The 27541-nt window shown below is 46.6% G+C and overlaps 1 protein-coding gene across 3 annotated transcripts in view; it reads right to left on the bottom strand.

Moving 5' to 3' along the window:
* Positions 1-5166: 5166 nt before the first annotated feature.
* LOC131506555 (cytosolic 10-formyltetrahydrofolate dehydrogenase-like) overlaps positions 5167-27541 on the bottom strand; it is a 38549-nt gene continuing 16174 nt past the window's right edge. The window contains exons 3-6 of one of the 3 annotated variants that reach the window (XR_009259067.1): positions 26565-26711; positions 21068-21175; positions 13294-13399; positions 5167-7011 (exon numbers count right to left, since the gene is read on the bottom strand). Coding sequence is in view for 1 of the 3 variants with exons in the window: in XM_058720284.1 (XP_058576267.1) it covers positions 6940-7011; positions 13294-13399; positions 16487-16596 (288 nt within the window). In the remaining 2 variants the exon portion in view is untranslated. Of the gene's footprint in view, positions 7012-13293; positions 13400-16486; positions 16713-21067; positions 21176-21509; positions 21714-26564; positions 26712-27541 lie in introns of those variants that run through there. The other 2 variants (XR_009259073.1, XM_058720284.1) reach the window with 2 other exon arrangements.

Below are 27541 nucleotides of genomic sequence, written 5' to 3'. Positions count from 1 at the left end.
CCAGAGGAGATGTGATTCTTAAGGTATGAAACTCTTGGAACACGGGATGAATGCAAGAGAGGAGGTGCTCCACAGAAACATGAAGCACCACGCCTCCCAGATATGAAGAACAAAACCGACAAGTCTGCCTGGAACAAGGAGCTTTTCCACCCGCCTTCCTTGGGAGACTGCGAAGAAGACGTTCCCACCGAACATTTCCCAAAGATTATTTTGTGCTGAATCCCAAAAACCCAGTCCTCTCCAGCACACAACTCCAAGTACAAAAGAGTCTGGACACCCTCTAAAAGAACGAAGCTCCACTTGTTCATCGCCCATTTGCTTTGAGTTCAGTGATTGAATGCAAATTGCCTTCAGAAATGAAGAGCTCAAAGGGAGTTGCACAACCCCTAATTCAGACTCCATACCCCATAGTCCCATTAACTCCCATGTTAGAGGGCCGCCTTTAGCCAAAAGTGGGGTGGGATCTCCCTGCCCCATCAGAGGGTGCAACCTTGCTACCAGGGGTGGGGTGGGGCAGGGCAGGGGGTGTGGAGGGGGGAGGCAGGAGGCTTGTGTTGACCTGCCGCTTCCACTCTAAATGGCTTCAACAAGTTCCTTGGCCGGGCTCCAGCAACTCAAGCCCACCACCCTGACTCTCCCCGGAATGTTGCTCTGCAAACTGAGGTCCCTGCGCTTCATTTTCACAGGCAGGATTGTTTCATCCTGCTCATGACTGCGACTTCCCTGGCCCTGCCTTGACATTTTCTGACAACCGCAAGTCCACGCGTTCTTTCCGTTTGTTTGCACCTCCACCCTCCAGCCACCAACCCAGTCAGACCTCCAAGGGCACTCAGGGTGTCCCCTCTCTGTACCTGTGCTTCTCCCCACCACCGGAGCCTAACCCCCTACTCCATCTCGGACCCTCCTCCTCCAGGGAGCCAGGGTACAACCCATAAAGGTCACTCCTATGACCGCAGCCAGAAAGGAGCCCAAGAAGAACCCCGTAGCATGAGGGAGGGGGATGGGGATGAAAGGGGAAGACAGAGAGGGGCAGGGGGAAGGCCACATGGCACCTTGTCACTAGGATCCCTACCTTGGCAGCGCCGCGACTGAGGCAGGTCCTAGAGGGAGGCTGTGGGTCTCAGCTGCTCCACCTTTAGGCTTCTCCAGATGGTCTTTTGGGGGCACCTGGGGGCATTGCATCATGCTCAGCCCCTGGCAGTGTTGGTGCTCCAGGAGTGCAGCTGCAGCTGAGAGGCGCCTTTGGGAGCACGTCCTGGGACTTGGCCTCTGCCTCCAGGAGCAGCAGGAGCAGCAGGGCCACCACCCTCCGGGGCTGGAGGTTCATGGCTCCCAGTCCTCCCTGCAAGTGCCCCGCTACCGCTACCTCCACAGCTACCTGGACACAGGTGCCAGGCAGCAGCCATGTCCCTGGTGGGGGAGTGGGGTGGGCGAAAGCCCCTGGCTGGCAGAGAGACTTGGGAGCTTGGGGTGGCAGGTGGTCTGGGAGCCAGGATGCATAGCACAGCTGCACCCTCAGCCGCATCCCTCACCGGGCTCCGCCCCTGACCCATGCTCCTATGCGCACCCGTGGGCTCACTCCTGCACACCTCTTGGATCCAGGATCCAATTCCCTCCCCGCCTCCCCCACCCCCCGCGGGGGACACAGCTGCTGGGTGCCAGGGTCTGCAACACCGCACCTCTGTGCGCCCACCACGTGGTATGACTGCCTGCCCACCAGCCTGGCAGCCAGGAGCCAGAGAGAGGGCTCCAGAGACCAGGCTAGTGGGAGAGGGACTGTCAGGTGTCTCTTCCCCAGGTGGAGACCTCCCTGTCATCCCTGAAGAGACCCAGGAAGGTTTTGAAAAGCTGGTTTCACAGGGAGGTGGCTGTACATGAACTTAGCGCTCCCTCTTGCATCCTAGGCCTCTGTGTTTGTTCCTCAGTCTCCCTCAGGCTCCTGCTAACTGTGGACATCTGCAGCTGTGCACCCTCCCCACTCGTGACCCATGACTGAAAGGGCAGCCCTGAGGGACAGGGAGACACACTGGGAATACGAGACTCCTTCCACCTCCCTCCTCCTTGAAATGTCGGTGCTTTTCAGCTCTGCATGCCTTTCCCATGGCCCTACCTGGACTACACCACCATTGGTCCCACCCTCAAGTCCACTCTGCCATCGCTGACTTTGTCATGTCCTTCAACTCTGTGGAACTGCCTTTCCACCTCCACTACCTCCCAACCCCCATGTTTTCTTCACAGTGTGCCTCGGATCCCAACTCATCCGTGTGATTTTTCTTTTCTTTTTTTTTCAATTTCTTTTCAATGTTTATTTATTTTGGTGACAGAGAGAGACAGGGCATCCTACGTGCAATTTTTCAACAGGCATCTATTGAACGTGTAAGGTGTACCAGACCCTGATCTGGCGGGCCAGTGTGCAGAGGTGGGCAAGAAAACTTATGCCTGAGGTTTCAAGGGTAGCCACAGGACTACCATACAGGGTGAGGAGGAGTAGAGAGACCAAATAGTCAAGGGTTTATACGAAAGGAGCATCAAGGGCACGAACCTACGCAGCACTGGAAGGAGAGCAGGGAGTCATGGAAATATAGATCATTGAAGGCTAGTCCCAATCTCCAGCCTTCATCACATGTCCTCACCTGAGGACTTGCAAATAGGCACCCCCAGACTGGACCGGTTAGAAGCAGGACTTACAGGAAAAGCACAAAACTCGTCTGTGGACTTCATGGTCATGGTAAGGGCGCCATCACACAAGCCCACCAAGGGACTCTGGACTCTGGCAACTTGGACATACTGTGTACAATGAGGACCTGTTAGGACTCTTTCAAGTGCACCAGTGAAGAGAAAACTAAGCCACAAGCCTAGGAGAATAGAGATGCAAAACCTTTCTCCCCCCAGGGGCAATGTAAATGATCTCATGCTATACAAAAGCCAATGACCTCTGCTAGCATTAAAAACTTTACCAGTTTTCTGCCTCATTGATCAGTCTCATCCCAGAAGTGGACTCCTGCTTCATTGGCTCTATACACACCATTTGCCTGCATTCTCCTTGGAAGCAGCTTCCTACCTACCAGAACCCTGACGTGTGTCTCCATGTCATGGCACGTATTGAAATGTAAGTGAATGATGTTTCCATTTCATTTTGAACATTATGCTGATGCCTCCCTCCTGGCTCTGCATCTCCACTGAGAAGACTGTTTAGCTGAGTTTACTTTGTGTGTGTGTGTGTGTGTGTGTGTGTATACATATATATGTATATATGTTCTTTATCACTGTGTAGGGCTCCCTAGTGTGGATGGAATGCTTTGTTTATCCATTTGAGGGACATTTTGTTTGCTTTCAGTGGTTTGGCTATTACACATTACCCTGCAGTGAACATTTGTGCTCAGTGTTTTGTGGGATTTTAAGTTTCAATTCTCTGGGATAAATAAATGTCCAGGAACCTGACCGCTAGCTTGTAGGGTTTATGTTCAGCTATCAAACTGTCTTGCCAGAGTGGCTGTGCTATTTACATTCCCACCAGCAATGCATGAGAGAGCCGCCTCTTTCCAACATTTTATCTTTTCACTGTATTAGTTGAACTAGCTCTTCTAACAGGCAGGGAGTGATTACTCAGTCAGTTGTCATTTGTATTTACCTCATGGCTAGCGATGTAGAACATTTTCTCATGTGCTTATGCCACCTGTATGTTGTCTTTGCTGAAATGTTTCTTCATGTATTTTGTCCATTTCCCATTTGGAAAATGTTTTCCTTATTATTTTTTGTTATTTTTTGTTGCATTCTGAATTTTTTTATACTGTGTAGATACAAGTTCTTTTTGTCACATGTGTGGTTTGCAAACATGTTCGTCTAGTGTATAGCTTGCATTTTTATCATATTAACAGGATATTTTTTTAATGTTTACTAGTTTTTTTGAGAGAGAGACAGAGTGCAAGTGGGGGAGGGGCAGAAAGAGAGGGAGACACAGAACCTGAAGCAGGCTCCAGGCTCTGAGCTGTCAGCACAGAGACTGATGTAGGGTTCGAACACATGAACAAGGAGATCTTGACCTGAGTTAAAGTCGGACACTTAATGGACTGAGCCACTCAGGTGCCCCTACATTATTTTCAATATAATTTACATTATAGTATCATCATTATAATTATAATAATTATATTTATTATTTATATAATTAATAAAATTATAATATATGTTATATTGTTAGCTAACAAACAGGGTCTTTAAAAGAGCAAAATGTTCTCTCTCTCTGACCCTCCCCCGTTCATGTTCTGTCTCTCTCTGTCTCAAAAATAAATAAACGTTAAAAAAATTTTCAAAAATGGGGAACCTGGGTGACTCAGTCGGTTAAGCATCCGACTTCGGCTCAGGTCATGATCTTGCGGTTCTTGAGTTCAAGCCCCGGGTCGGGCTCTGTGCTGACAGCTCAGAGCCTGGAGCCTGTTTCAGATTCTGTGTCTCCATCTCTCTCTCTGACCCTCCCCCATTCATGTTCTGTCTCTCTCTGTCTCAAAAATAAATAAACGTTAAAAAAAATTAAAAAAAAGAGCAAAATGTTTAAATCTTGATAAAGTCCAATTCACCATGTATTTTAGTTTCTGAATCTTGCTTTATTGCAATGTGTAAAAATGCACTAAGTTTAAGCCAATGGATAAATATCCATAATGCACTTTCTTACAGTTTCTAGGGTAGAAATCCAACAAGGGCACCAGTGTGGTCACGTTCTGGGGAGACTCATCTTCTTGGCTTGCGGATGGCCACCTTCTGGCTTTGTGCTCACATGACCTCTCTCTGTATGTGTGCATGGAGAGAGTGTGCCAGCTCTCTGGCATCTCTCCTTGTAAGCATGCTAACCTCATCATGAGGGTCCTAAACTTGTGACCTAACATAACCTCATTATCTTCCAAGGCCCCACATGCAAGTTTATGGGGATAGAACTGGAAAATTGTGAATGGGGTGGGAGCATAGTGTAGTCCATAGCATGTTTCTTGGTGGACTTCTTGAGGTTTCAACTCTTTGGTATTTACGCATTTTCTTAGATCATTAGGTTCATATCTTTTGTCAAATTTGGCAAATCAGCCATGATTTCCTGAAACAATTTTTTTTTTATTTTTCTCTTGAAAAATATTTTTAGTCCCTACTTTTTTGTATTTTCTCTTTCTGAGACTCCTGTGACATAAATATTAGTTTTATTCTTTGTGTTGTCTGTGTGTATGTTTGTATTTTAAAAATTGTAGTCATTATCCTTTTCAGTTGTAATTGTCCATTATGTACTTCTTTACACCTTTCTTCCTTTCCTGAGACTTATTCTCATTTGTTTCAAACACTTTTGTAATTGCTTGCCAAAGCATGTTTTTAATGATGTCTCCTTTCAAATCCATTGGGAATCCTAACTCTAGGTCATCATTGGCTTTGGGGGTCTGTGAATTGTGTGACATATTAAAGATGACATTTCTCTGGGGTTTATTTGGCGAGTGTTCTTAATTATTCACCTTTCATATTTAGGGTGTGTCATAAGACTCTGGATGTTCTTAAATCCGGTGTGTTAGCAAGTGGTGGGTCAATAAGACTGTGACTACCAAATGTAGCCCCAGTTCTGTGCCTAAACCAGAAGGAGCACAGTGAGCCCTGGCCAGACACAGCTGGGAAGATACAGGGCAGCAACCTGTGTGGAAAGTCACATCATCATGGCTTTCTTCTCTACAGGCAACGATGAGTGCATCGGGTAGCTAAAACACATTGTTTGCCAAATGTATTTCCAAAGATGGAAGGATAAGTACTTGTAAAGACCAAAAGTCTGGTTGACAGTGGGAATTATTGAGGAAAAGTGTGTTGTGTGTGTTGAGGGCATTTGAGAAGTTTAGTTTATTCTAGTAGAAGTAGGTAATGATGGGTTTTAATGGGATGGTTGTCGTTGATGTTGGGCTTGCTCAAAACTTACATCCAATTGGCTCCTCTTACTGGTGTCTTTAGCCTAAATATCATCCCTCCCAAGACCTGCCAAAGGGAGCCAGGTCAGATAGAGGAGTGAGCCCTGAACTGGTGTGCTGACTTGTATGAGACATGACACATCCACTCTAGCCACACTTCCTGAATGCCTGCTTGGGAATGAACTTTGCCTCATGCCCACACCACAGTGGAGTCACAGAGGAACATGCTGGTGGTCAGCTCATCTGGCAACCTCAAGGCCAGTCCCTCCCTCTCTCTGCATAAACTTGGGACAGGAGTGGGGTCCTCTGACATTCACCTTGGCACTCCATAGGAGATGTGGAACATTCACTATTAATCACAGGACCCGGGGTCTCATGTTCTTCCTTCAGGCATACACCCAAGACCATTCCCATCCCTAGTCCAGCCTTTTCTGGGGAGCATGCCCCATGTGCCTGTTTCCTGACAGGTTAATTCTTCCTCTCTTTAGGCAAAACCAGCATCTTCACTTACACTGGAGAACACAGCAACACAGAATGGCTGCAATAAGTTGACTTTTCAGATCACCCCAATTAGACAGGATGAGGGGAATATCCTTGTACCTCCCAATGTATGGATCAGTCATTTCAACCCAAATATCTCCCTACCAGAACTTTCCCCAATATTCCATCAGTCTGGCCCCAAAGATGGGGGAGCTCATTCATTATGGGCTAAGTAAAACATATCTTTGGGAAGTTTTTTTGTTTTTGTTTTTTGTTTTTTCCAAAATTAACCCTGACCCTTTCTTGCAAGGAGTCATTTTCCTGAAATGGAAGTGACGTCTATAACCACTTCTCAAAGTCAGATACTTCAGCTCCACATGGGAAACCTGAAGATGAGTTCAGCTTGTTCGTGCTGCACGCCCCTCGGTGTGGCAGCAATGGGAGGACCGGACTGCAGGGTGGAGGACCGGAGGGGCTGAGACAGGTACAGTTGAGCAATGGCCCCAATAGACTCACCAGAAACAGGGTTGTGAGTGTGTCACAGGACAGTGAAGCTGAAGGTGGACCATGATTGCATTGTAGAAACCTTTGTAGACATCTTCTTTCTTCTCTGAAAATGGAGAATGCACTGTGGAGTTATACAAATCCATAGAGATGTTCCCCTTCAGCAAATGGCTCACGAACCGTGAGATCATGACCTGAAGCCGACGTCGGACGCTTAACCGACAGAACCACCCAGGTGCCCCTAAAATGTAAACATCATTAATCACAATCCACTGTGATTCATTTTAGGAATGCATGGGTGGTTCACAATTCACAGGTAAAACAATTTTATAAATCATACTTAAAAAGATGAAGGGTAAATAGCATACGATCATCTCTATAGATGCAGACAAAGCATTTGACAAAATACATCATCTGTTCATTTTAACAACTCAACAAAGTGGGTTTAGAAAGTATATACCTTGGGGCACCTGGGTGGCTCAGTCAGTTAAGCATCCGACTTTGGCTCAGGTCATGATCTCACAGTTCGTGAGTTCGAGCCCCCCATCAGGCTCTGTGCTGACAGCTCAGAGCCTGGAGCCTGCTTCACATTCTGTGTCTCCCTCTCTCTCGGCCCCTTCCCTGCTCATGTTCTCTCTCTGTCTCAAAAATAAATAAACATTAAAAAAATTAAAAAAAAGAAAGTATATACCTCAACATGAAAAAGGATAAAAATAAAACATGCTAACATACTCAATGGTGACAAAGTGAAAACCTTTCCTCTATGATCAGGAAGGAAGTACAGATATCAACTTTCACCATCTTTGTTCAACATAATACAAAAAGTGGTAAACATAGCAATAGGATAAGAAAAAAAAAAAAAAAGAAAAGTCATCCAACATGGTAAGGGAGAATGAAAACTTACTATTTGCAGATGATATGATACTATATACAAAACCTTAATTAATCTACCAAGAAACCACTGGAATTGAAAATTAATTCAATAAAGTTATACAATACACAATTATTATGCAGGAGTCTGTTCATTTCTATACTCGTGATGATGTAGCAAAAAGATAAAAAATCCCACCTACAATTGCTCCAAAAAGAAATTATAGCTGAAGACTTCCATAATCTGAGACATCCAAATCCAAAAGATATAGAGAACCCCATCAAATTCAACAAAACAAGCCAAAATCAAATACATATTGTAATACAATTTGTAAAATATAGAGATACTAAAAACATCTTGAAAGTAGAAGAAAAAAGAAATCCAAATTCTAAGGAAAGACAAATGATGTTAACAGCAGACGTCCCCCACAGAAACCAAGCCAGCCGAAAGGAGTGGCATGATATATTCAACACACTGAATGGGAGAAATGTGTAGCTGAGAATACTCTATACATGAAGGCTGTCATTCAGAATAGCAGAGATACATAGTTTCCCTGACAAACAATACTATATTCGTTCATGACCATTAAACCAGACCTTCAAGAAATAGTAAAAGGGAATTCTTTGAGTGAGAAAGACAAAAACAACAAAGACTAGAAGGAAAAAGAGAAAATCTCCGTAAGCAATGACAAAACAAACATGGCAGTAAATTAATAACTGTCAATAGTCACTCTGAATGTAGACTACATGCTCCAATCAAGAGACATAGGGTGTCAGAATGCATAAGGAAAACAACACCCGTGAATATGCTGCCTTTAAGAGAATCACTTTATACCTAAAGACACCTGCACACTGGAAGTGAAGGGATGGAGAGATATTTATCATGAAAATGGATGTCAAAAGAAAGCCAGAGGAGCAATACTTACATTAGAGAAACTAGATTTTAAACCAAAGGCTAACAAGAGATGAATAAGGTCGCTCTATCATAATAAAGAGGTCTAATTAACAAAAAGATCTAACAATTGTAAATATTTATGCCCAAATTGGAACACTCAAATACACAGAACAGTAACAAATACACAGGAAGTCATTAATAGTATTAACAGATGTTAATGCCACAATTACAGCTGTGGACAAATAATCTAAGCAGAAATCAACAAGGTAATACTTGCTATGAAAGACACACTGGACCAGATGGATTTAGCTGATATAGTCAGAACTATCCATATTAAAGAAGCAGACTACACAGTCTTTTCAAGTGCATATGGGACATTCTCCAGGGAGGATCACATACTAGGTCACAAATAAGGTCTCAATAAGTGCAAAAAGATTTAGATAATACTATGATTATTTTCTAACCACAATGCTATGAAACTGGAAGTCAGCCACAATATTTTTTTGGAAAACCACAAATACGTGAATGTTAACATACTGCTAAAGAATAAATGGGCCAAATTAGAAATTTAAAAACATAATGAAAAATATATGGAAAGAAATAATAATGAGAACACAGCAGTCTAAAACCTTTGGGGGACACCTGGGTGGCTCAGTCGATTGAGCATCTGACTTCGGCTCAAGTCATGATCTCACAGTTCATGGGTTCGAGCCTCGCATCAGGCTCTGTGCTGACCACTTGCTCAGAGCCTGGAGCCTGCTTCAGATTCTGTGTCTCCTTGTCTCTCTGCCCCTCCCCCGCTCATGCTTTGGCTCACTCTGTTTCTCAAAAAAACTAAATAAATGTAAAAAAAAAATAAACCTTTGGGATGCAGCAAAAGCAGTCACAAGAATGAATGATGAGTTGAGGTGCCTGGGTGGCTCAGTTGGTTAAGAATCTGACTTCAGATCAGGTTGTGATCTTGCTGTTCATGAGTTTGAGCCCTGCATCTGGTTCTCTGCTGCCAAGCTCAGAGCCTGGAGTCTGCTTCAGATTCTACGTCTCCCTCTATCTCTGTCCCTCCCCTACTCACTCCTCTGTCTCTCTCTCAAAAGTAAATAAGCATTACATTTTTTTTTTTAATTTTTTTTTTAATTTTTTTAACGTTTTTTATTTATTTTTGGGACAGAGAGAGACAGAGCATGAACGGGGGAGGGGCAGAGAGAGAGGGAGACACAGAATCGGAAACAGGCTCCAGGCTCCGAGCCATCAGCCCAGAGCCCGACGCGGGGCTCGAACTCACGGACCGCGAGATCGTGACCTGGCTGAAGTCGGACGCTTAACCGACTGCGCCACCCAGGCGCCCCGCATTACATTTTTTTTTAAAAAAGAATGAATGATGAGTGATTTTAGCATCTTTCCATGTGTTTGTTAGCTATCTCTATATCTTCTTCAGAAAATGGCTATTACTGCCTTGTGACCATTTTTAAGTTGATTATTTGTTTTTTGGTGTTCATTTTTATAGGTTTTTTTTTAATCCATTTTGGATACTAACCCTTTATCAGGTATGATGTTGGCAATGACTTCTCCCATTCTAAAGGTTGCCTTTTAGTTTTGTTGATAATTTAGTTCACTGCGCAGAAACATTTTATATACATGAATTCCCAATACTCTATTTTTTTTATTTCTCTAGCAAAAGAGACATGTCTATTATGACGTTGCTTCCAGAGGGGAAGATGGCGGTGTGGGAGGACACTGGGCTTACCACGTGCTGCTGATCGCTGAGATTCCACCCACATCTGCCTAAATAACCCAGAAACTGCCAAAAGACTAGCAGAACGGACTCTCCGGAGCCAAGTATAGACAAGAGGCCCACGGAAGAGGGTAGGAAGGGCAGAGAGGTGGTTCGCAATACACGGATTGGCGGGAGGGAGCCAGGGCAGTGGAGGGGCAGCCCGCCATGCAAGGCAGAGCCCCCGAATTCTGGCTTGCAAAAGTGGAGGGGCTGGACTATGTGAGTTCTGACAGCCAGTGGGACTTAGCATCTGGAATGTTAAAAGTCAACAGCTCTGCTCTCAGAGAGGAGGGAGGGTGAGAGGACTCCAGGAGGGAGAGTTGTTGAGCCCAGGAAGACAGAGCTCAGCTCAGCAGGGAACAAAGGCACTGGCAAGTGCAATTTCCCTCTCCCATCCCCCAGCTGAAATTCCAAAGGGAACCAGTTTCCATCACTGAACTTGCTTGCAGCGGGCAAATGCCCAATGTTGTGCTTCTATGGATCCATCTCTCTCACTGGCCTGTCTCCCTCATGGTGCTCTAGGGCCCCTCCCACAGGGGACCACCGGTGGCAAAGCTAGCTAAGCCTGACCCTCCAGCCCCTGTGCACCTCGCAGATCCACCCCTTCTAATACGCCCTTGGCCAGTTCCCATCGAAGCAGCACCACAAGCCTGGCAGTGTGGATGTAGCCCAGACAAGGGCCACACTACTCCACAGTGAGTACTGCCCCTGGGAGAGGGGAAGATAAGATACACACAAGTCTGACTGTGGCCCAAGCAGTGGGCTGGGGGCAGACATCGGGTCTGACTGTGGCCCTGCCCACCAACACAAGTGACTCCAGACAGCACAGGGGAAGTGGCTGCAGTTTGGAGTCACCTCAGGGACTACCCAAAATGATGAAACGGAAGAATTCTTCTCAAAAGAAACCCCAGGAAGTAGCCACAGCTAATGAATTGATCAAAAGCGATTTAAGCAATATAACGAAAAAATAATTTAGAACAATAGTCATAAAATTAATCGCTGGCACTGAAAAAAGCATAGAGGACAGCAAAGAATCTATTGCTACAGAGATCAAGGGACTAAGAAATAGTCAGAAGGAGCTAAACAATACTATAAATGAGGTGCAAAATAAAATAGAGGTGGCCATAGCACGGATTGAAGAGGCAGAGGGGACAATAGGTGAATTAGAAGAGATAATTATGGAAAAAGAGAAAGCTGAGAAAAAGACAGATAAAAAAAATCCAGAAGTATGAGGGGAGAATTAGAGCACTAAGTGATGCAATCAAATGGAACAATATCCATATCAAAGGAATTCCAGAAGAAGAAGAAGAGAGCTACCCCAGGTAGCTTCCTCACAGCTCCAGGGGAAAGTGGGGAGTAAAGGTGCTCCCTCCTGTATCTTCTAGTGCCTTCTCCTAGCAGGCTCCAGGCCTGGCCCCTTCCTGAATGTTCATACCTACTTCACTCAGGGAGTGGAGTGATCCAGGACTGCCTGGAAGCACCTCAGTGCCAGGCAGTGCCAAGAGCTCCCTGATGGGTGTGAGATTCTAATTACCACCTCGTGGCTGGAGGCCGTTGCCCTCCTCAGCCCTGTGAGCAGTGGCTCCTCTTCTAACCCAGGTAATTTTCCTTGTAAAGGTTGGGTTGTGCCCCGCCACCCACGTGGTCTTAGGCTGAGCCACAAAATCTGTGGGGTGCTGGCCCTGGGAGGGCACGGGCCTACTACTGGGCCTTCTAGGGACAATTCCTGGATCTGTGCACAGCAAACCCCAATAATGCGAGAGGTTATGGGTCATCTCAGAGGGTTGTTGCCATGCTCAAATAAGCAAACGTGGGGCGCCTGGGTGGCTCAGTCGGTTAAGCGGCCGACTTCGGCTTAGGTCATGATCTGCCGGTCTGGAGTTCGAGCCCCGCGTTGGGCTCTGTGCTGACAGCTCAGAGCCTGGAGCCTGTTTCAGAGTCTGTGTCTCCCTCTCTCTGACCCTCCCCCGTTCATGCTCTGTCTCTCTCTGTCTCAAAAATAAATAAACATTAAAAAAAATCAAATAAGCAAACGTATGCAAACTTTTACTTTTCACGTAAGTTGTTATGGACTAAAATGCTGCCACAGGGTTAATACTGTAAATGCTAGCTGTCGCTATTGTTGGATTTTAAATTGTAATTTTCTTAGGTCCAAGTTGCCCCAAAGCAGCCAGAAGACCTCCTGAGCATGCTGTCCAGAGCCACATGATGGAGCATCTTGCCTTCAGTCCCTAACACCCCTGGGGGCAGGCAGGGGACAGGCTGTTACAGTCAGTATACAGGTGAAGAAGCTGAGGCTCGTGCAGGGGGTGTCCTCATCCCCAGGGGACGCTGCTCAGGCCCTTCCAGCCTGCCTGAGTGACCCTGACATCTACCTATGCAGCTTCTGTGTGAGGGGCTGGAGGGGGTGCAGGTGTACAAATCCCACCACTCCCTTGCTCCCTCCAGGACTTTCAGGCTCTGAAGCCAAATAAAGCACCAAAGCTCTCTCAGAGCCTGTGGCCTGGACAAGGGATACCAAACAGAGTTTCTCCTCTCCCAAATCCAGAGGGCTGGTGTCTATGGGAAAATCCCTAACTCTGCTCACCAAGTAGCTGCAGGTACACACACAGCTAACCTGACTCAGCCACCCCATGGTCGAGTGGACAGACACTGCATACAGCCCACACTGACCCCTGCTGCGTGCTGACTCTGCCACTGTGAGCGGAGCCCACGGAAGGCCAGCCCTCATCAGCAGTACCCTTCCTCCCTTGAGGAGGTACCAGTCCTGGGTGGGCAGAGGGCCCAACGGGGCACCTGTCTCCTCCTCTACAGTCCATAGGCCCCACCTGGAACACACCCAGACCCACCTGGGCAGGCTTGATCGCCACTGTGTTCCCAGCAGCCAGGCAGTCAGCCGTCTTCCAGGAGAGCATCAGCAGGGGATAGTTCCAGGGTATGACGATGCCACAGACCCTGTGGTACAAAGAAGTGGGTCTTTGTCTCTCCATTCGGCCTGGGTGCCAGACTGCACCTGCCAGCTGCTTCGTCTCCCCAAGCCTGACCCCTTTTCCACTCCAAGCATCTTGATATGGTGCCCAAGGTCCCCCTGAGAGAGCTCATCCCTGGCCTTCCAGTCCCTGATGGGGCAGTATGTCCGGCGTGGCAATAGCCCCTCTTCCTGGCAGGGCACAATGCCAGGGAACATGGTTTCTCATTGCAACTGTCAGACCTGCCTAAGGACAGTCCAGTCGGGCATGACACCAGGCAGTGAGGGGTTGACAGCAGGCAGGGCCAGGGAGAAGGACAGGGATCACCCAGGTGGGCAGAGAGAATATGGGAGAGAGTTGGAAATGGGTGGGCCAGGAGGAAGTCAGCGAGAGTCCTCTTGGGTGAGGCCAGGGTGTAGTTCCATAGAGAAAAGGAAGCAGTCAGCTGAGAAGGCCTAACAAGGCTTGTCTGCTCTGCATTAAGAGATTGTACCCAGCATCTCTGTGCCCTCTTGGTCCCAGACAAAGCCTCTGGGTGAGCAATGTCTCCATCAAAGGGAAGCCCCTCATGGTCCTGGGGGGCCTAATGATGACACGTGTGGTCCCAGCAGCCTGCTTTCCCCTGACTCCTGTAAAACACAGGGCACTGTCTTTATCAGTGTCAGACAATTAATGAGGCCATCCACACAGAATTGCTCAGGCTACCTAGCTTGATTTCTTCATCATATTAATGATCATAATCACCACAGAATGTTTCCCAAAAGATGACTTAGCTGAACCCAGGAAGGGGGAAGAGCGTGTGTGAAGGCTGAGGTTAGGACAATCTGGGGACCAGCACACCATCCTGGGAACAACAGGGTATACTCAGGGGTTTGGAGAGCCACTCCCCACCCCATGTACACCCAGCAGACCCAACAGGATGAGAAAGCAGAGGAAGCACGGTGAGAGTGTCTAGAGAAGAGGGTGAGGTCATCAGGATTGTGGGGGCTCCAAAGGAGAATGGACATAGGAAGTCCCACTGTCATGGCTGAACTGTACTCCCCAAAATTCGCAGTTGAAATCCTAACTCCAGAACGTCCTTATTTGGAAATTAGGCCATCCCAGATGTAATTAGGTAAGACGAGGTCATACTGAAATAGGGTGTGTACCTAACCCAATAGGACTGATGTCCTTCAAAAAACAGCCATGTGAACAGACAGACATGCACAAGGAGGACACCAAGTGAACATGAGGGCAGAGATTGGGGAACACCCAAGACTGCCAGTAAGCCACCAGAAGCTGGGGGAGACGCCTGGAGCAGATTCTCCCACATACCCTCAGAAGAAACCAACACTCTGACACCTGAATCTGGAACTTCCAGCCCCAGAATGCTAAGGCAACAAATGTGTGTTGCTTGAGTCTCTTAGTTTCAGTACTTTGTTATGGCAACTCTAGCAGACACATAAACCCGCCCATATAGGGACAACTTTCCCAGTCCCCCAACTCCTGGGAGGTTCTGCATTAGTATCCTCCTCAGTCTGATGGGGACAGACTCCTCGGGAGGCATCTGCAAGAGCAGTGACCATGCATTTCCTGTGGCTGTCAGCCAGGTGGCCCCTGGTCCCCCTGCCCAGCCCTTCTCAGGCCTGCGCCCAAGGAAAGGGCTCCAAGCACATGGGCTATGCAGGGCTCTCACTCTACACTCTGACACCTGGGCAGGGGAGTTCCTTGTTGTGGGGCCTGTCCTGGTGCACTGTCTACATATTGTGTCCTCTGGGGGACAGGCTGGGTGGGGAGCCCTGCCCTGAGTCAGTGCCACATCCCACCCAGGCTGCCCCCTCTCTGGGAGCTACAGGACAGGGTTTTCCTGTATCCACAGCCCACTCTCCCAACAGGGGCTGCTCTCACCAGCAGACCTATCCTTCAGGACCTGGTGTGGTCATCTGTACTCATTTCTCTCAATGCAAATGACATCTGAACACATTCTCCTTCTGACACCCCCCCCACATTCCCAAAGAAGCTGAGTGCCCTTGAACACAATCCACAGGGATGTGAGGTCCCTGCTGGTGGATCCCAGAGGCCCCATGTTGTAAGGGGCACAGGGTAGGTGGGAATGCTTGCTGGGTGCTGACCACACTGGGCCTCTGGTGCACATTTGGTGATTTTAGAGGGCATTCGTCAGTGTGCTTTCCTCACACGAGTTTCTCCTGGAGCTGTTCCACGTGGTCCTCATAGCTCTCACTGTCCCATGCCTTCACACAGCCACACGCCATGCCCTGGTTAGGAGGCCGCAGAGTTCAGCATGGGTTGTGCAGGGGTTTGCTGTCAAGGCCCCAGAACAGCTTCTGTGAGTGCTTTTGGGTTTGTCTCCTTGAGCACCTGTGCCAGTGAGTCACCATAGTTGTGCCTGTGGCAGGGTACATTTGGAGACTGAAAAGTCACTGCCAAGTTGCCTTTCACAAAGGTGGACCCTCTGCTTCTCCCACCCCCCACAAGCAGTGTGAGGAGACTTCTCTCTCCCTAGGCCTTGGGACCATCTGATGGTGAGGCATAGCCCCTCACGTCTGGGTTTAACATCATTTCCCCAATTCCTACTTTTTTCTATGTTGATTGGGCAGGTGCCTGTCTACTGTTGAGCACTAGTTCCCATCCTTTGTCTATTTCTCTATTATTTTTACACTGCTCCTTGGTGCCCTGTAGTTCTTAATTTTATGCATATTCATTATTATAATCTTTGCACATAAAATTTTTCAGGTGTGCCCTCTGTTTCCCACTATGTCGCTGACTGATACACGGCTATTGTGGGGCTTAAGTAAAATTATACTCATAAGGTCATTGAAACAGTGCTTGGCACGGAGCAGGTACTTTAAATGTGAAAGCTGTCTTATTTGCTAGGATATAAGTCCCCCGAGGGCAGGCAATGCCATCAGTTTTGGTCATCGTTGTATATCCTGCGCCTGAAATGTATGGCATTTAGTAATCGGTGAATAAATAGTGTTTGATAGATGCGGAAAAAGGGGATGAACACTCACACTACAAATGGCGCAAAAAGTGCCTAGTGTGTGGTGAGTCTTTGCCTGGCGCTGTGATTCACCCAATAGGCTCCTTCCTGGTCAAGGCCAGGTTGTGGCTTGCTCTGGCCTGGTTGATGGGGATGGTGGAGCCCTGGAAGAAGCAAGGGGAGTCACTGGTAGGGGGCTCCATTGCTGCCTTCCCCTTTCCCCCTGGGCAGCCAGACTGTGCTTGGGGCTCAGAAAGGAACAGGGTCTTGTCTCCATCCTGAAATCTCCATGACCGAGACAGGTAGGAGACCCAAACCTTCCAGACAGAGGTATCTGAGGACTTCAGGTCCAGGTGGAGAAGGCAGCCATGAGGGGCAAGGTGCCTCCTGCACTGAGCCTGGCAAAATCCTCAGACAAGAAGCTGGTCTGGGTACAGGTAAGGCCTCTGGTTTTGAAACTGGTGCAGAGAAGGGAGGAGTTGGGGGGCCAAGCTGTCTCTGGAGGCTGTGCTGGCCCAGGAGGCCCCAGCTGGGGGTTGGCTCCAGCCAACAGTGATGCAGCAGCAGCAGGAGAAACAGATGTTAGGCCTGCCATAATACATGCACCTCTCAGCCCCATGGAGAGGATAAGAGGCATGGAGCCCATTCTGGCAGACCCCAGTGAACTTGTTGGTGATGGATATCTCTGGGGAAGGGTTGACCCATCCCTGCCTCTGGTGGGAAAACCTCTGAAAATGGCTCCCAAGGTCACATCCTGATCCCTAGTATCCAGGAGCTGTGGGCTACCCCTTCCGCAAACATGCAGAATGGCACAGTTGACCTGAGGATAGGGAGACGATGCAGATAACCCCAGCATGGCCTCAGGAGCCTCCATAAAGTCAGAGTTTTCTCCAGTTTAAGAGACTCAGAAGGACGCCAAACCTGAGAAAGGCAAGGGGATTGGGGGGCCAGAGCGAGGTCAGAGCAGGGCCTGCAATAGCCTCGGCCAGCAACCAGCAAGGACCTGGACCTTCAGTCGTACAACAACAGGAGCTGATTTCTGCCAACACCTGAACAGGCCTACAGGCAGGGTTTCCCCAGACCTCCAGATAAAGCCCAGCCTGGTTATACCTTGACACTGACCTTGTGAAATCCTGGCATGGAACCTAGCCAAGCCTGCCTGAATTTCCCATCTGCAGAAATGAGAGCTGATGGGTTGTTTTAAACCAATAAACTGGGGTCATCTGTTATGCAGCATGTAGGCTAACACACTGCCCTAGTTTCCTGCTGACCCCAGCCTGCCTGTGTGAGCTCTCACTTGGTGGGCAAGAGCTTCAGTCCCACGTGAATTTTGTCACACCAGCAAGCAAAGTAGTGGAAGGTCTGGATGGACATGACCAGGTGGGTCTTCAGGGCAAGTGTGTAGGCAGCATCTGCATCCAGAGCCTTGATGGTGGCCAGCTCTTCCTTATGCTCTTCCATGAGGTCCGCCAATGAGGTCAAGGGGTGGGGGAGGGGAGGGAGATTGGCTCAGGATGCGACCAGCCTTGCCTATTCTTTCAGGGCCCTTCGTCAATGAACAAGGGGCTCTGGCCTGCACAGCTAGCTCTGCCACACTCAGATGTGCTGACCTCAGTTTCCTGATCTATGAAATGGGACAGTAAGGTTTACTTTGCTGGATGGCTATGAGGATGATGCCCTTCTGTCCCTCTCTCCTCTCCTCTCTTTTCCTTTCTTCCTTTGTAAAATATGGATGGAGTAACTATTTTATAACGCACGTGATTCTGCAAAGCAGTCCCTCTGCCTCTGTAATAAGGAGGTCACCATCCAAAAAGGCCACCCTCTCTGTCTCTGGACAGCCTTGACCAGGGGACAGCATGTCCAGCTCAAGCACCAGCAGATCCAGTGGAGTGAGCCCCCAAGGATGGCATCTGTCGGGAGGTAGAGGGGGGATGATGGGAGAGATTCAAGGGAAGGTTCGTCTACACAGGCCTCCTGAAGTGTGAGCTCTATGAAATCCAGTTGCCCTCCTGTGATTCCGGTGGGTGTGCTTCTGTGGACAGCCTAGGAATTAGGACTGTGCCCCCTTCTCTGATATAACGGAGCCCAAAAAGCAGAGTGCCCAGGGGACAGGGTGTCCAGAGGAAGGTGGAGGCCACAGACCCAGAGCAGCTCTCAAACTTGTGCATGGGGGAGCTCTGGCCCAGAGATAAGTCTGGGACCAAAGACTGCTGACCAGCTCCTCTCTGCATTCAGCCATGGCATGGCCTAAACACCCCAAGTACACACTCACACTCCCTGGGAAGCCAACCCTAATTCCTGCCCACTCCTCACCAATAACATATCCCTCCAGTGTCCTGATAGCATCCTCTACCTTTCTTCAAACCTTGCATGACTGTTACAGATATTCACTTAGTTGAGCATTCCAGTATTATTTGCTTCTCCCTGAGGCCTGGGACAGGATTTGGTCCCCTGCTCCCTACTGGATCTGCTACACCCACGGGGCACACAGTCAGTATGTAGCATAAGGCTTGTGAGTGAAACTGTGGGCTGGACAGACACAAGCAATCTAGTGGCGTAGCCACACGGTTACCTCACACACAGTGACACACCCAGGTAATTTTCTAGTTAAGAATAGCAAAGGTGTAAATCACTTTTTGAGAAGCTTTATAGACCAAATAAGAAAAACACCATGTTGTGGCACTTCAAAGACCAGGGTTCTATCAACTAGAAAAACAGATGTGTCACAGGTATAAATCTGTATTATAAACAAGCCAAAGTTGGTCTTTGTGTATTGGCCTCTAGTTGTTCAAGTCTTCACTGCAGGGTGAGACCTGTCAGCTTAAATGCTTGCTGGATACCCATTTATGTCTCCAATTATTTTAAATGTAGTCCAAACAAGCAGACTTTAGCTGTTTAAAGTCTTCTTGCTTTGCATCACCCACTTGACAGCTATTATCGTTGGGAGAGATGGACTATGCATTTACAGCTGCTGCCTTCCCAGACCTCTGACCCAAAGATCACTGCTCTGCTGCTGAATAACTTTGCGAGGACTCGGGAGCCCGCCCTGTCTGATCACCCAACCTCCAAAAGTTCCTTTGCACCCTTCCCATTTTGAGTAGAGACCACCCCACTACCGTCTCTGGATGGTCTCCCACTAAGGGGATGTCGCATCCTGAAGCCTGTTGCGTGTTTCTACTTCTCATAGTCCTATCTTTTCCCTCGATCAGCCCCAAATACCTCCAATTCTTCCAGACAATGTCACTTGCACGTGATGTGGCCATCTCATAAAGCCCTGAAGTAACTATCACCTGAGCACACCATTCGGGAGGCTCAACGAGAACTGAGTAGGATTGTTCACTGTCAACTTTGTTGAGCTGTACCTTTGCCTCCAGCATCCTGTCTACAGAAAGCACCAGGGGGGAAGGCATTGAAGCAACCACCATCATCCCAGAGGTCCTCAGGACAGTCATGAGGAATGGCAAGTGTGGGGTGCCACACAGGCTCAGCCTCACTCCCATCAACCTGGGCCACCACCAGATTCTTGTCTGTGAACCTAAGGAAGTGTCTAAACAAAAGGTGACAGCTTCCTACAGACTCTGCCACCAGCTCTTGGTGGCCCCACTCTGGCAGCTGTGGACACTGGCCTCTAGGTTCCTGAGAGGATCTATCTTCTCCTTCAATGGTTCTTGGGGCCTGTCTCGTGACTTTCTCTAACCACTTTTCTGGATTTTTCTTCCTAGTATCTCTCACAATTGCATAATGTCTCAACCCTCTAATGTATTCTGTATTCCATAATATGTATCCATGGTGGTCTAGTTTCCTCATTGAACCAGGGGCTGCTCCCTTCTGAGCCAGCAATGGGCGAACCTCCACCATGGGGACTGGGAGGTCGAATGAGGCAGCAAGGCCAGCACCCTGCTTGTTACCACAGGCACGGTACACCCTCCCTGCCCAAGGGCCCAGCACCCAGGCAACCCTGTCCACACAGCTTCCCTTCAGGGATTCCCCAAACAGGCCTCAAAGTGGTAGCAGCTCATGTTTCTGCCTGACGATCCCCTTGTTTGTGTCCCCACACCCGGTCTACCCCTTTGTCAATTATTTTCTTTAAACTCCCTTCAACTGACCCATTTGAGCGTGCTGTTTTTTGCAGCCCCTGAGGGATGCTATACGTAGGGCAAAACGGAAAACTGAGTAGGCACCTGTAGGAGTAAGTGTTGTTTCAGGTAGGTGTGTGTTTGTGTGTGTGTGCGTGCGTGTGTGTGTGTGAGTATGATATGCGCATACTGGGTCATGACATGAAAAGGTCAAGGTCCAGAAAATCTGACAAACATGGGATTCAAGGAAGAGTTCCCAACAGTGGGGTGTCACATATTCAAGAAGGGAACGCCCATGCTGAGATTATTGTTGACACGTGGAGGGGGAAGGAATGGCTTCATTTCTTGCATGGGGATGTTAGCTCTGGTCCCAGTCTCTGAAGCAGGCTCCAGACCTTTGGAATCCTCCCTCCTCCCAGCTCCAGCTCCCCTCTGGGCCATTCCTGTGGAGGGAGTGTAAACTGACTGCAACCATTCTGTGTGCAAGTAGAGGCTCCCTAAGCCAGGATCCCAGACAACAAGTGGAGTAGATGAGAGAGGAGGCCTTGGAGGGGGAAGGTGGAGGGAGAGCAGGAGGGAGTGCAGGAAGTGTACTCACACATCCATCCGTTGGGTTGACGGTCTCCTAGGTCTTGGCACCCCAAACACATCCCCAGTGAAGAGCTGTGGGCATCTGGAGGGTCAGCTTTTTCACCACCTTTTCCACCTGGGAAGGGAATTTTTGCACAGATTCAGTGCAGTGTGGAGTCTTCACAAGGTGCATTAGTGACAGATATGAACCCACAGAGAGACACAGGAAACACAGACAGATATCCACTCATGCACACACGTGCACGCACACACACACACAGAGCCAAGGGGCCAGGGCCCAAGGCCCCTTGGCCTTGTCAGGTCTCTTTAGCCAAATCCAGTCCTGCTGCCCTCCTTATCCCAGGGAGATATTATGTAGGCAGCGGTGGCAGCTGAGCAATAAGAAGCGATGATGAGCATGGAATCTGAGGTCAGGCTGCTTGGGCTGCAACCCCTGTCCTGCCACTTACCCGCTGTGTGATCTCAGACTGGTTGCTAGGCATCTGCAAGTAGGAAGTGCCAGTTGGCAGACAGACACTTGTGAGTCACCAGACATGACACCAACTCCATCGCTCACTTCCCTGTAGACCTGAAATTCCAGACGGAATGGCATCCTCTGAAACACCATCTGTCTCCTGAAATCTGTTCATCAGTCATCTGACCACAATCCTAAGGCCAACCTGGTATCCATCCTGGCCACCTACACTTTCTTCATCAGCTTTTGATCCAAACAAACTATCCCAAATTTAATTCCTATAGCAGCTCGTAGCCTGCCAAGACACCTCAGGATGATTTTTCAAGAGTTTCTTTTAAAAATATGCTTGCAGGGGTGCTTGGGTGATCTCAAGATTCGGGAGTTCGCACCCTGCATTGGGCTCTCCACGGTCCACACAGAATCTACTTCAGATACTCTGCCACCTGCCTCTTTGTCCCTCCCCACATACTCTCTCTCTCTAAAAATTGAATACAACACTTAAAAATTAAAAATAAGTTTGCAATTATACCATCACACTTCCATATATGCAAGTTGAATGTATAAGATCACTTGTTTCCCTTATTGGGAAAATGTTCTCAATTACTCATTCTCTGTCTCTTTCTCTCCTTCTCTTTCCATATAGCTACCTCCCTCTCTCCCTTTCTCTCTTTCTTTTGACATTTCAACAAAAAGAATTTAATGCATGCAGTTGGTTGCACAGGTGATGAAAGAGCTGAGAAGCTATGAGTCAAACCAGAGATTAATAACAGCAGGAAGCCCCTGCCATTACTAGACTAAAAGGACAAATGGAGGAAGTGGTGGTCCCAGAACTAGGGTTTAGGGTCCGCCAGCAAAACTAGAATACTGGAAGGGTGATCTGGCGGAGGCTGGAGCCACAGCAGCAAGGAGGAAACTGCTTGGAAAAAACACCATAGGACACAGAGGGTAGGAAGTACTCTGTAAATGCCAGTTCTTAATATCCTACTCTCATATCTTTGGGGGTCAGACTTTGTCCCATAGACAACAATTTCCTCTGTTGCATTTGCCTAACTGTGCTGGCAGCCTCAGGCTATCAGAGTTACCAGGGAGAGTTTGGGATATTGAAGGTGGGCTCTTGAGTGCCCTGGATTCTGGGATGCTCAGTTTTTCCCCATGTGTCATTGAGATCACGGATGTGAGTGTTTGAGAGGTCTGCAGGGCCAAGCCCACGTGGAGGGGCCCAGGACTCACAGAGTCAATGATGCACTCGCTCTCTTTGTTGTCCCCTTGTAGCTTCCTCACTAATAGTTGGATGAAGTCCCCCAAAGGTTGTTGCCACATAAACATCCTCATTTTCTAATTCCAGTTCATAACACATCTCCTTCATTTCCTCAACCAGTCTGGAGAAAAGAAGATGGGAAAGTGGGTGCATGGAAGAGGCTTGGCAGACCTGCATCATTCTAGCGGCAGAGGTTATGGTGCCAAACATTTATCCAGAAGGAAACTTCATCTCCACAACCAAACTGTCGGTGTTAATCTTGAACTGGGGTTAAGAGCCCAGTCCATGGATTCACAAGGCCCTAGTTTCAACCTATGGCTCCACTACTTACTAATACATGACCTTGAACAAGTGGAAAACTCCGAGCTTTAGTTTCTTCACCTGCAAAACTGCAATAATAGCTCCTCTACTATTTTCTGATAAGTAAATGAGATAATCTACATTTTGAGAATAATCAATAGGAGATTAAGAATAGACACTGAAAGATATGTTAAAAGAATGAAAAGGTTGACACTCCTCAGCGGCTCAGGAGGTTAAGAGTTCAACTCTTGATTTAGGCTCAGGTCATGATCCCAGGGTCATGGCATAGAGCTCCACACTGAGTTCTGCACTGAGCGTGGAGCCTGCTTAAAATTCTGTTTCTCCCCCTCCACCCCTCTCCTCCAATCTCTCATTCTCTCACTCTCTAAAAAATAATAATAATAAAAAGAATGAAAAGGCAAACCACAGATTAGGGGAAAATATTTCCAAATAAAATACCTAATAAAGGAGTTTTACTCAGAATATATAAAGATGTCTCAACTTTCAATACTAAGAAAAAAACAAACAATCCAAGTAAAAATGGGCAAAAGATTGAACCGATCCTTTGCCAAAGAAGAAATGCAGATGGAAAAGGCATATGAAAATATGTTCAACATCACAAGTTATTAGGGAAATGCAAATTAAAATGACAATGGGATATGTCTACACAATTACCACAATATCTAAAATTAAAGTCTGACTATATGTATCACTGGTAAAGATACAGAGCAACTGATCTCTCACACACTTCTGGTGGGATTGTTTAAAATGGTACTTTGGGGGGCGCCTGGGTGGCTCAGTCGGTGAAGCCTCCGACTTCAGCTCAGGTCACGATCTCACTGTCCTTGAGTTCGAGCCCCGCGTCGGGCTCTGGGCTGATGGCTCAGAGCCTGGAGCCTGCTTCCGATTCTGTGTCTCCCTCTCTCTCTGCCCCTCCCCCGTTCATGCTCTGTCTCTCTCTGTCTCAAAAATAAATAAACCTTAAAAAAAAAATTTAAATGGTACTTTGGAAACCATGCTGTGGAGCAGTTTGGCAGTTTCCTAAAAATTAAACATGTACTTCCCATTTCACTCCCAGATATCTACTCAAGAGAAGTAAAAACCTACCTACAGAAAGAAAATGGTAGAGTAGGAAACTCCAAAGATCCATTCCTCCACATAAACAGGTATTGAACTGGCATAATTGTCCTGAATCAAATGTTCTGGAACTCTACGAGTAAGTCAAACATTTCAAACACCCAGGGAAGAAGATGATGAAGAGGCTGGTAAATGTTAGCAAATTTCAGCATTTGGTGGGGTGTTACTCCCCATCCTCCTGGTAGGAGGCATTGGGGGAAGCTGAACTTGCTCCTGGTACAGCTTTCTGGAGCCAGGGTGGGCAGTAAGGACCTTCCCCTCCCTACATCTAGATTGTGTGTTCTTCGGGCCGATGCTCCTTTTGATCACTGAGGGGCCAGCACAAAAACTGGCAGCCACAGTTTTAACCCTCAAAGACTGGAGAAGCTCCCAGGAGATTTAAAAAGGCAGTACTTTCCCCCTGCTCTTTTGGGAGTCTGACATTTAAGAAAACTGTTTTTAGGCCACTGGCTGATCACAGAGATAACAGAAAGTAAACTTCAATTACTACATACAATGAGGAATTGACACTTTACAAAAAAAGAAAAGAAAAGAAAAGAAAGAACAAGTTTGGAAAAGTCACAAATGGATAAACTCAACCCTTCACAAGCAAGACTTAGCAATCACCGAAGGCTGAGAGGATTACTTTTTCAGAATTACACGACACTCAAAATGTCCAGTTTTGAACAAAAAATAGTAAAACACACAAAGAAACAGGCAAATACAGCTGATTTTCAGGAAAAATGTAAGAATTTAGAAACAATCATCCTCTAGGAAGACTAAATATTAGACTTATTTGTCAAAGATGCTAAATCAACTCTCTTAAAGATGTACAATGAATTTAAAGGAAACCTTGGACAAAGAACTAAAGGGAATAAGGAAAATAATGTAAGAAAAACATGAGAATATCAATAAAGACATAGGAAATTTAATAATAAACCAAACAAATTCTCAAGCTGAGTACAATAGCTACAACTAAACACTCAGTAGAGAGGTTCAGTATCAGATTTGAGCAAGCAGAAGAAAGGATTGGTGAACTTGAAATTATCCAGTCTGAAGAGAAGAAGGAAAAAAAGGATGAATAAAAATGAACAGTCTGTGGGACATCATCAAAGTCATCAACATTCTCATTTTAGGAGTTCCAAAGAAGAGGAGAGATAGAAAGGGCAGATAAAATATTTGAAGAAATCACGTTCCAAAAGTTCTCAAGTCTGAGGAAATACATGAATGTATACATCCAAGAAGATCAATCAATTCCAAGGAGGATAAACTCGAAGAGATTTACACCATGACACATTTTACAGTCAACTTGTTGAAACCCAAAGAAGGAATTTAGAAAGCAGGAAGAGAAAACTAATTCATCACCTACAAAGGATCCTCCCTAAAATGAAGAGCTGATTTCCCTTGGGGTGCCTGGGTGGCTCAGACGCTTGAGCACTGAGTCTGGCCCAGGTCAGGATCTCATGGCTGTGGATTTGAGCCCCATATCAGGATCTGCATTGACAGTGTAGAGCCTGCTTGAGATTCTGTCTCTTTCCCTCTCTCTCTGCCCCTCTCCCACTACCAGTTTCTCTCAAAAATAAAATTTTAAGAACGTTTAAAAAGTTATTAATACAAAAAAAAAGGAGCACTAAAGAGAATTTCTTGGGCTAAAATGAAAGGACACTAAAGAGTATAACTCCAAGTCATAAGAAAAAAGGTAAGGTTACCATAAGAACACTGGTAAAGGTAACCACAGGGGTAAATATGAAAGCCAGTATTAGTGTACTTTTGGTATCGTTTGCAACTTCTCTCTTTTTCCTATATAATAGCCAAATGCAGAACACAATTATTTTAAATCAATATTAATGGCTATGAAATGCATAAAGATTAATCTGTGACAACACTAGTTGGGGTAGGAATAGAGACATACAGGATCAGAGTATACACTATTGAAACTAAATCAGCATTATGTAAATTACACTCTTATATGTTAATTGTAATAACTTTTAAAAAAAGGAATCAAAGTGGTATAGTACCCAGAAAAGGGAGGGCAGTAATAAAGAAACTGAGGAACAGAAAGCATAAAAGATGTACTAAAAACAAACAGGTAAAGAGAAGTAAATCCTTCTTTATTACCAAACTTGTTAAATGAAAATATAACCCTCTTATTAAAACATAAATTGAAATGTGGGATAAAATACATCCTCCATCCAGATGCTAGACATTCACTTTAGATGTAAGTACACACAACAAATTGAAAGTAAAAAGATGGAAAATGTATCTCATGCAAAGAGTAACCAAAAGACAGCTGGGTTTCTATATTACTATCAGAAAAAAATAGACTTTAGGGGCGCCTGGGTGGCTCAGTCGGTTGAGCATCTGACTTCGACTCACGTCATGCTCTCGGGATCCATGAGTTCGAGTCCCACTCGGGCTCTGTGCTGACAGCTCGGAGACTGGAGCTTGGAGCCTGGAGCCTGCTTCAGATTCTGTGTGTGTCTCTCTGCGCCCCTCCCCCACTCATGCTCGTGCTCTCTCTCTCTTTCTGTCAAAAATAAATAAATATTAAACATATTTTTAAAAAGGAAAAAGAAAAAAATAGACTCTAAATCAAAACAGGTTATGAGAAACAGAGACTATTAATAAAATGTTCAACACAACAAGAGGATATAACAATTATAAACATACAGGCACCAACAACACAGCCCCCAATATATATATATAGCAAAACCTGAAGGAGAAATAAACTTTTCTACAAGAGTAGTTGGAGACTAAAATTGCCTAACTTTCAATAATGGATGCAACAACCAGAGAGATGAGAAATAAAGAAACAGAGGAATTAAACAATGCTATAAACCAATTGTATACATACAGAACCAACATATACAGAATACTCAACCCAAGAAGAGAAGAATTCACATTCTTCTCAAGAAAACATGGAATATTCTCCGGGATACTATTTGTTAGGCTATACAATAAGTCTTTTTGCTGTGGTTTTTTTATTTGTTTGTTTATTTTTCTGAGAGAGAGAGAGAGAGAGAGAGAGAGAGAGAGAGAGAGCAGGGAAGGAGCAGAGAGAGAGACACACACAGAATCTGTAAAAGGCTCCAGGCTCTGAGCTGTCAGCACAGAGCCCGACATGGTGCTCAAAGCCACCAATCGAGTGATCATGACCTGAGCCAAAGTGACATGCCTAACCACCTGAACCACCCAGGTTCCCCAGGCTACACAATAAGTCTTAATACATTTTAAAAGATTCCAAACTTATACAACATCTTTTCTGATCTCAGTGGAACACAGCTAGAAATCAGTTGCCAAAGAAAAATTGGAAAATTCACAAATAGGTAGACATTGAATGGCACATGCTTAAA

This window comes from Neofelis nebulosa, chromosome 1 (genome assembly GCF_028018385.1).
Source record: "Neofelis nebulosa isolate mNeoNeb1 chromosome 1, mNeoNeb1.pri, whole genome shotgun sequence".
Taxonomy (NCBI): Eukaryota; Metazoa; Chordata; class Mammalia; order Carnivora; family Felidae; genus Neofelis; species Neofelis nebulosa.
This window is presented reverse-complemented; position numbering and strand designations above follow the sequence as displayed.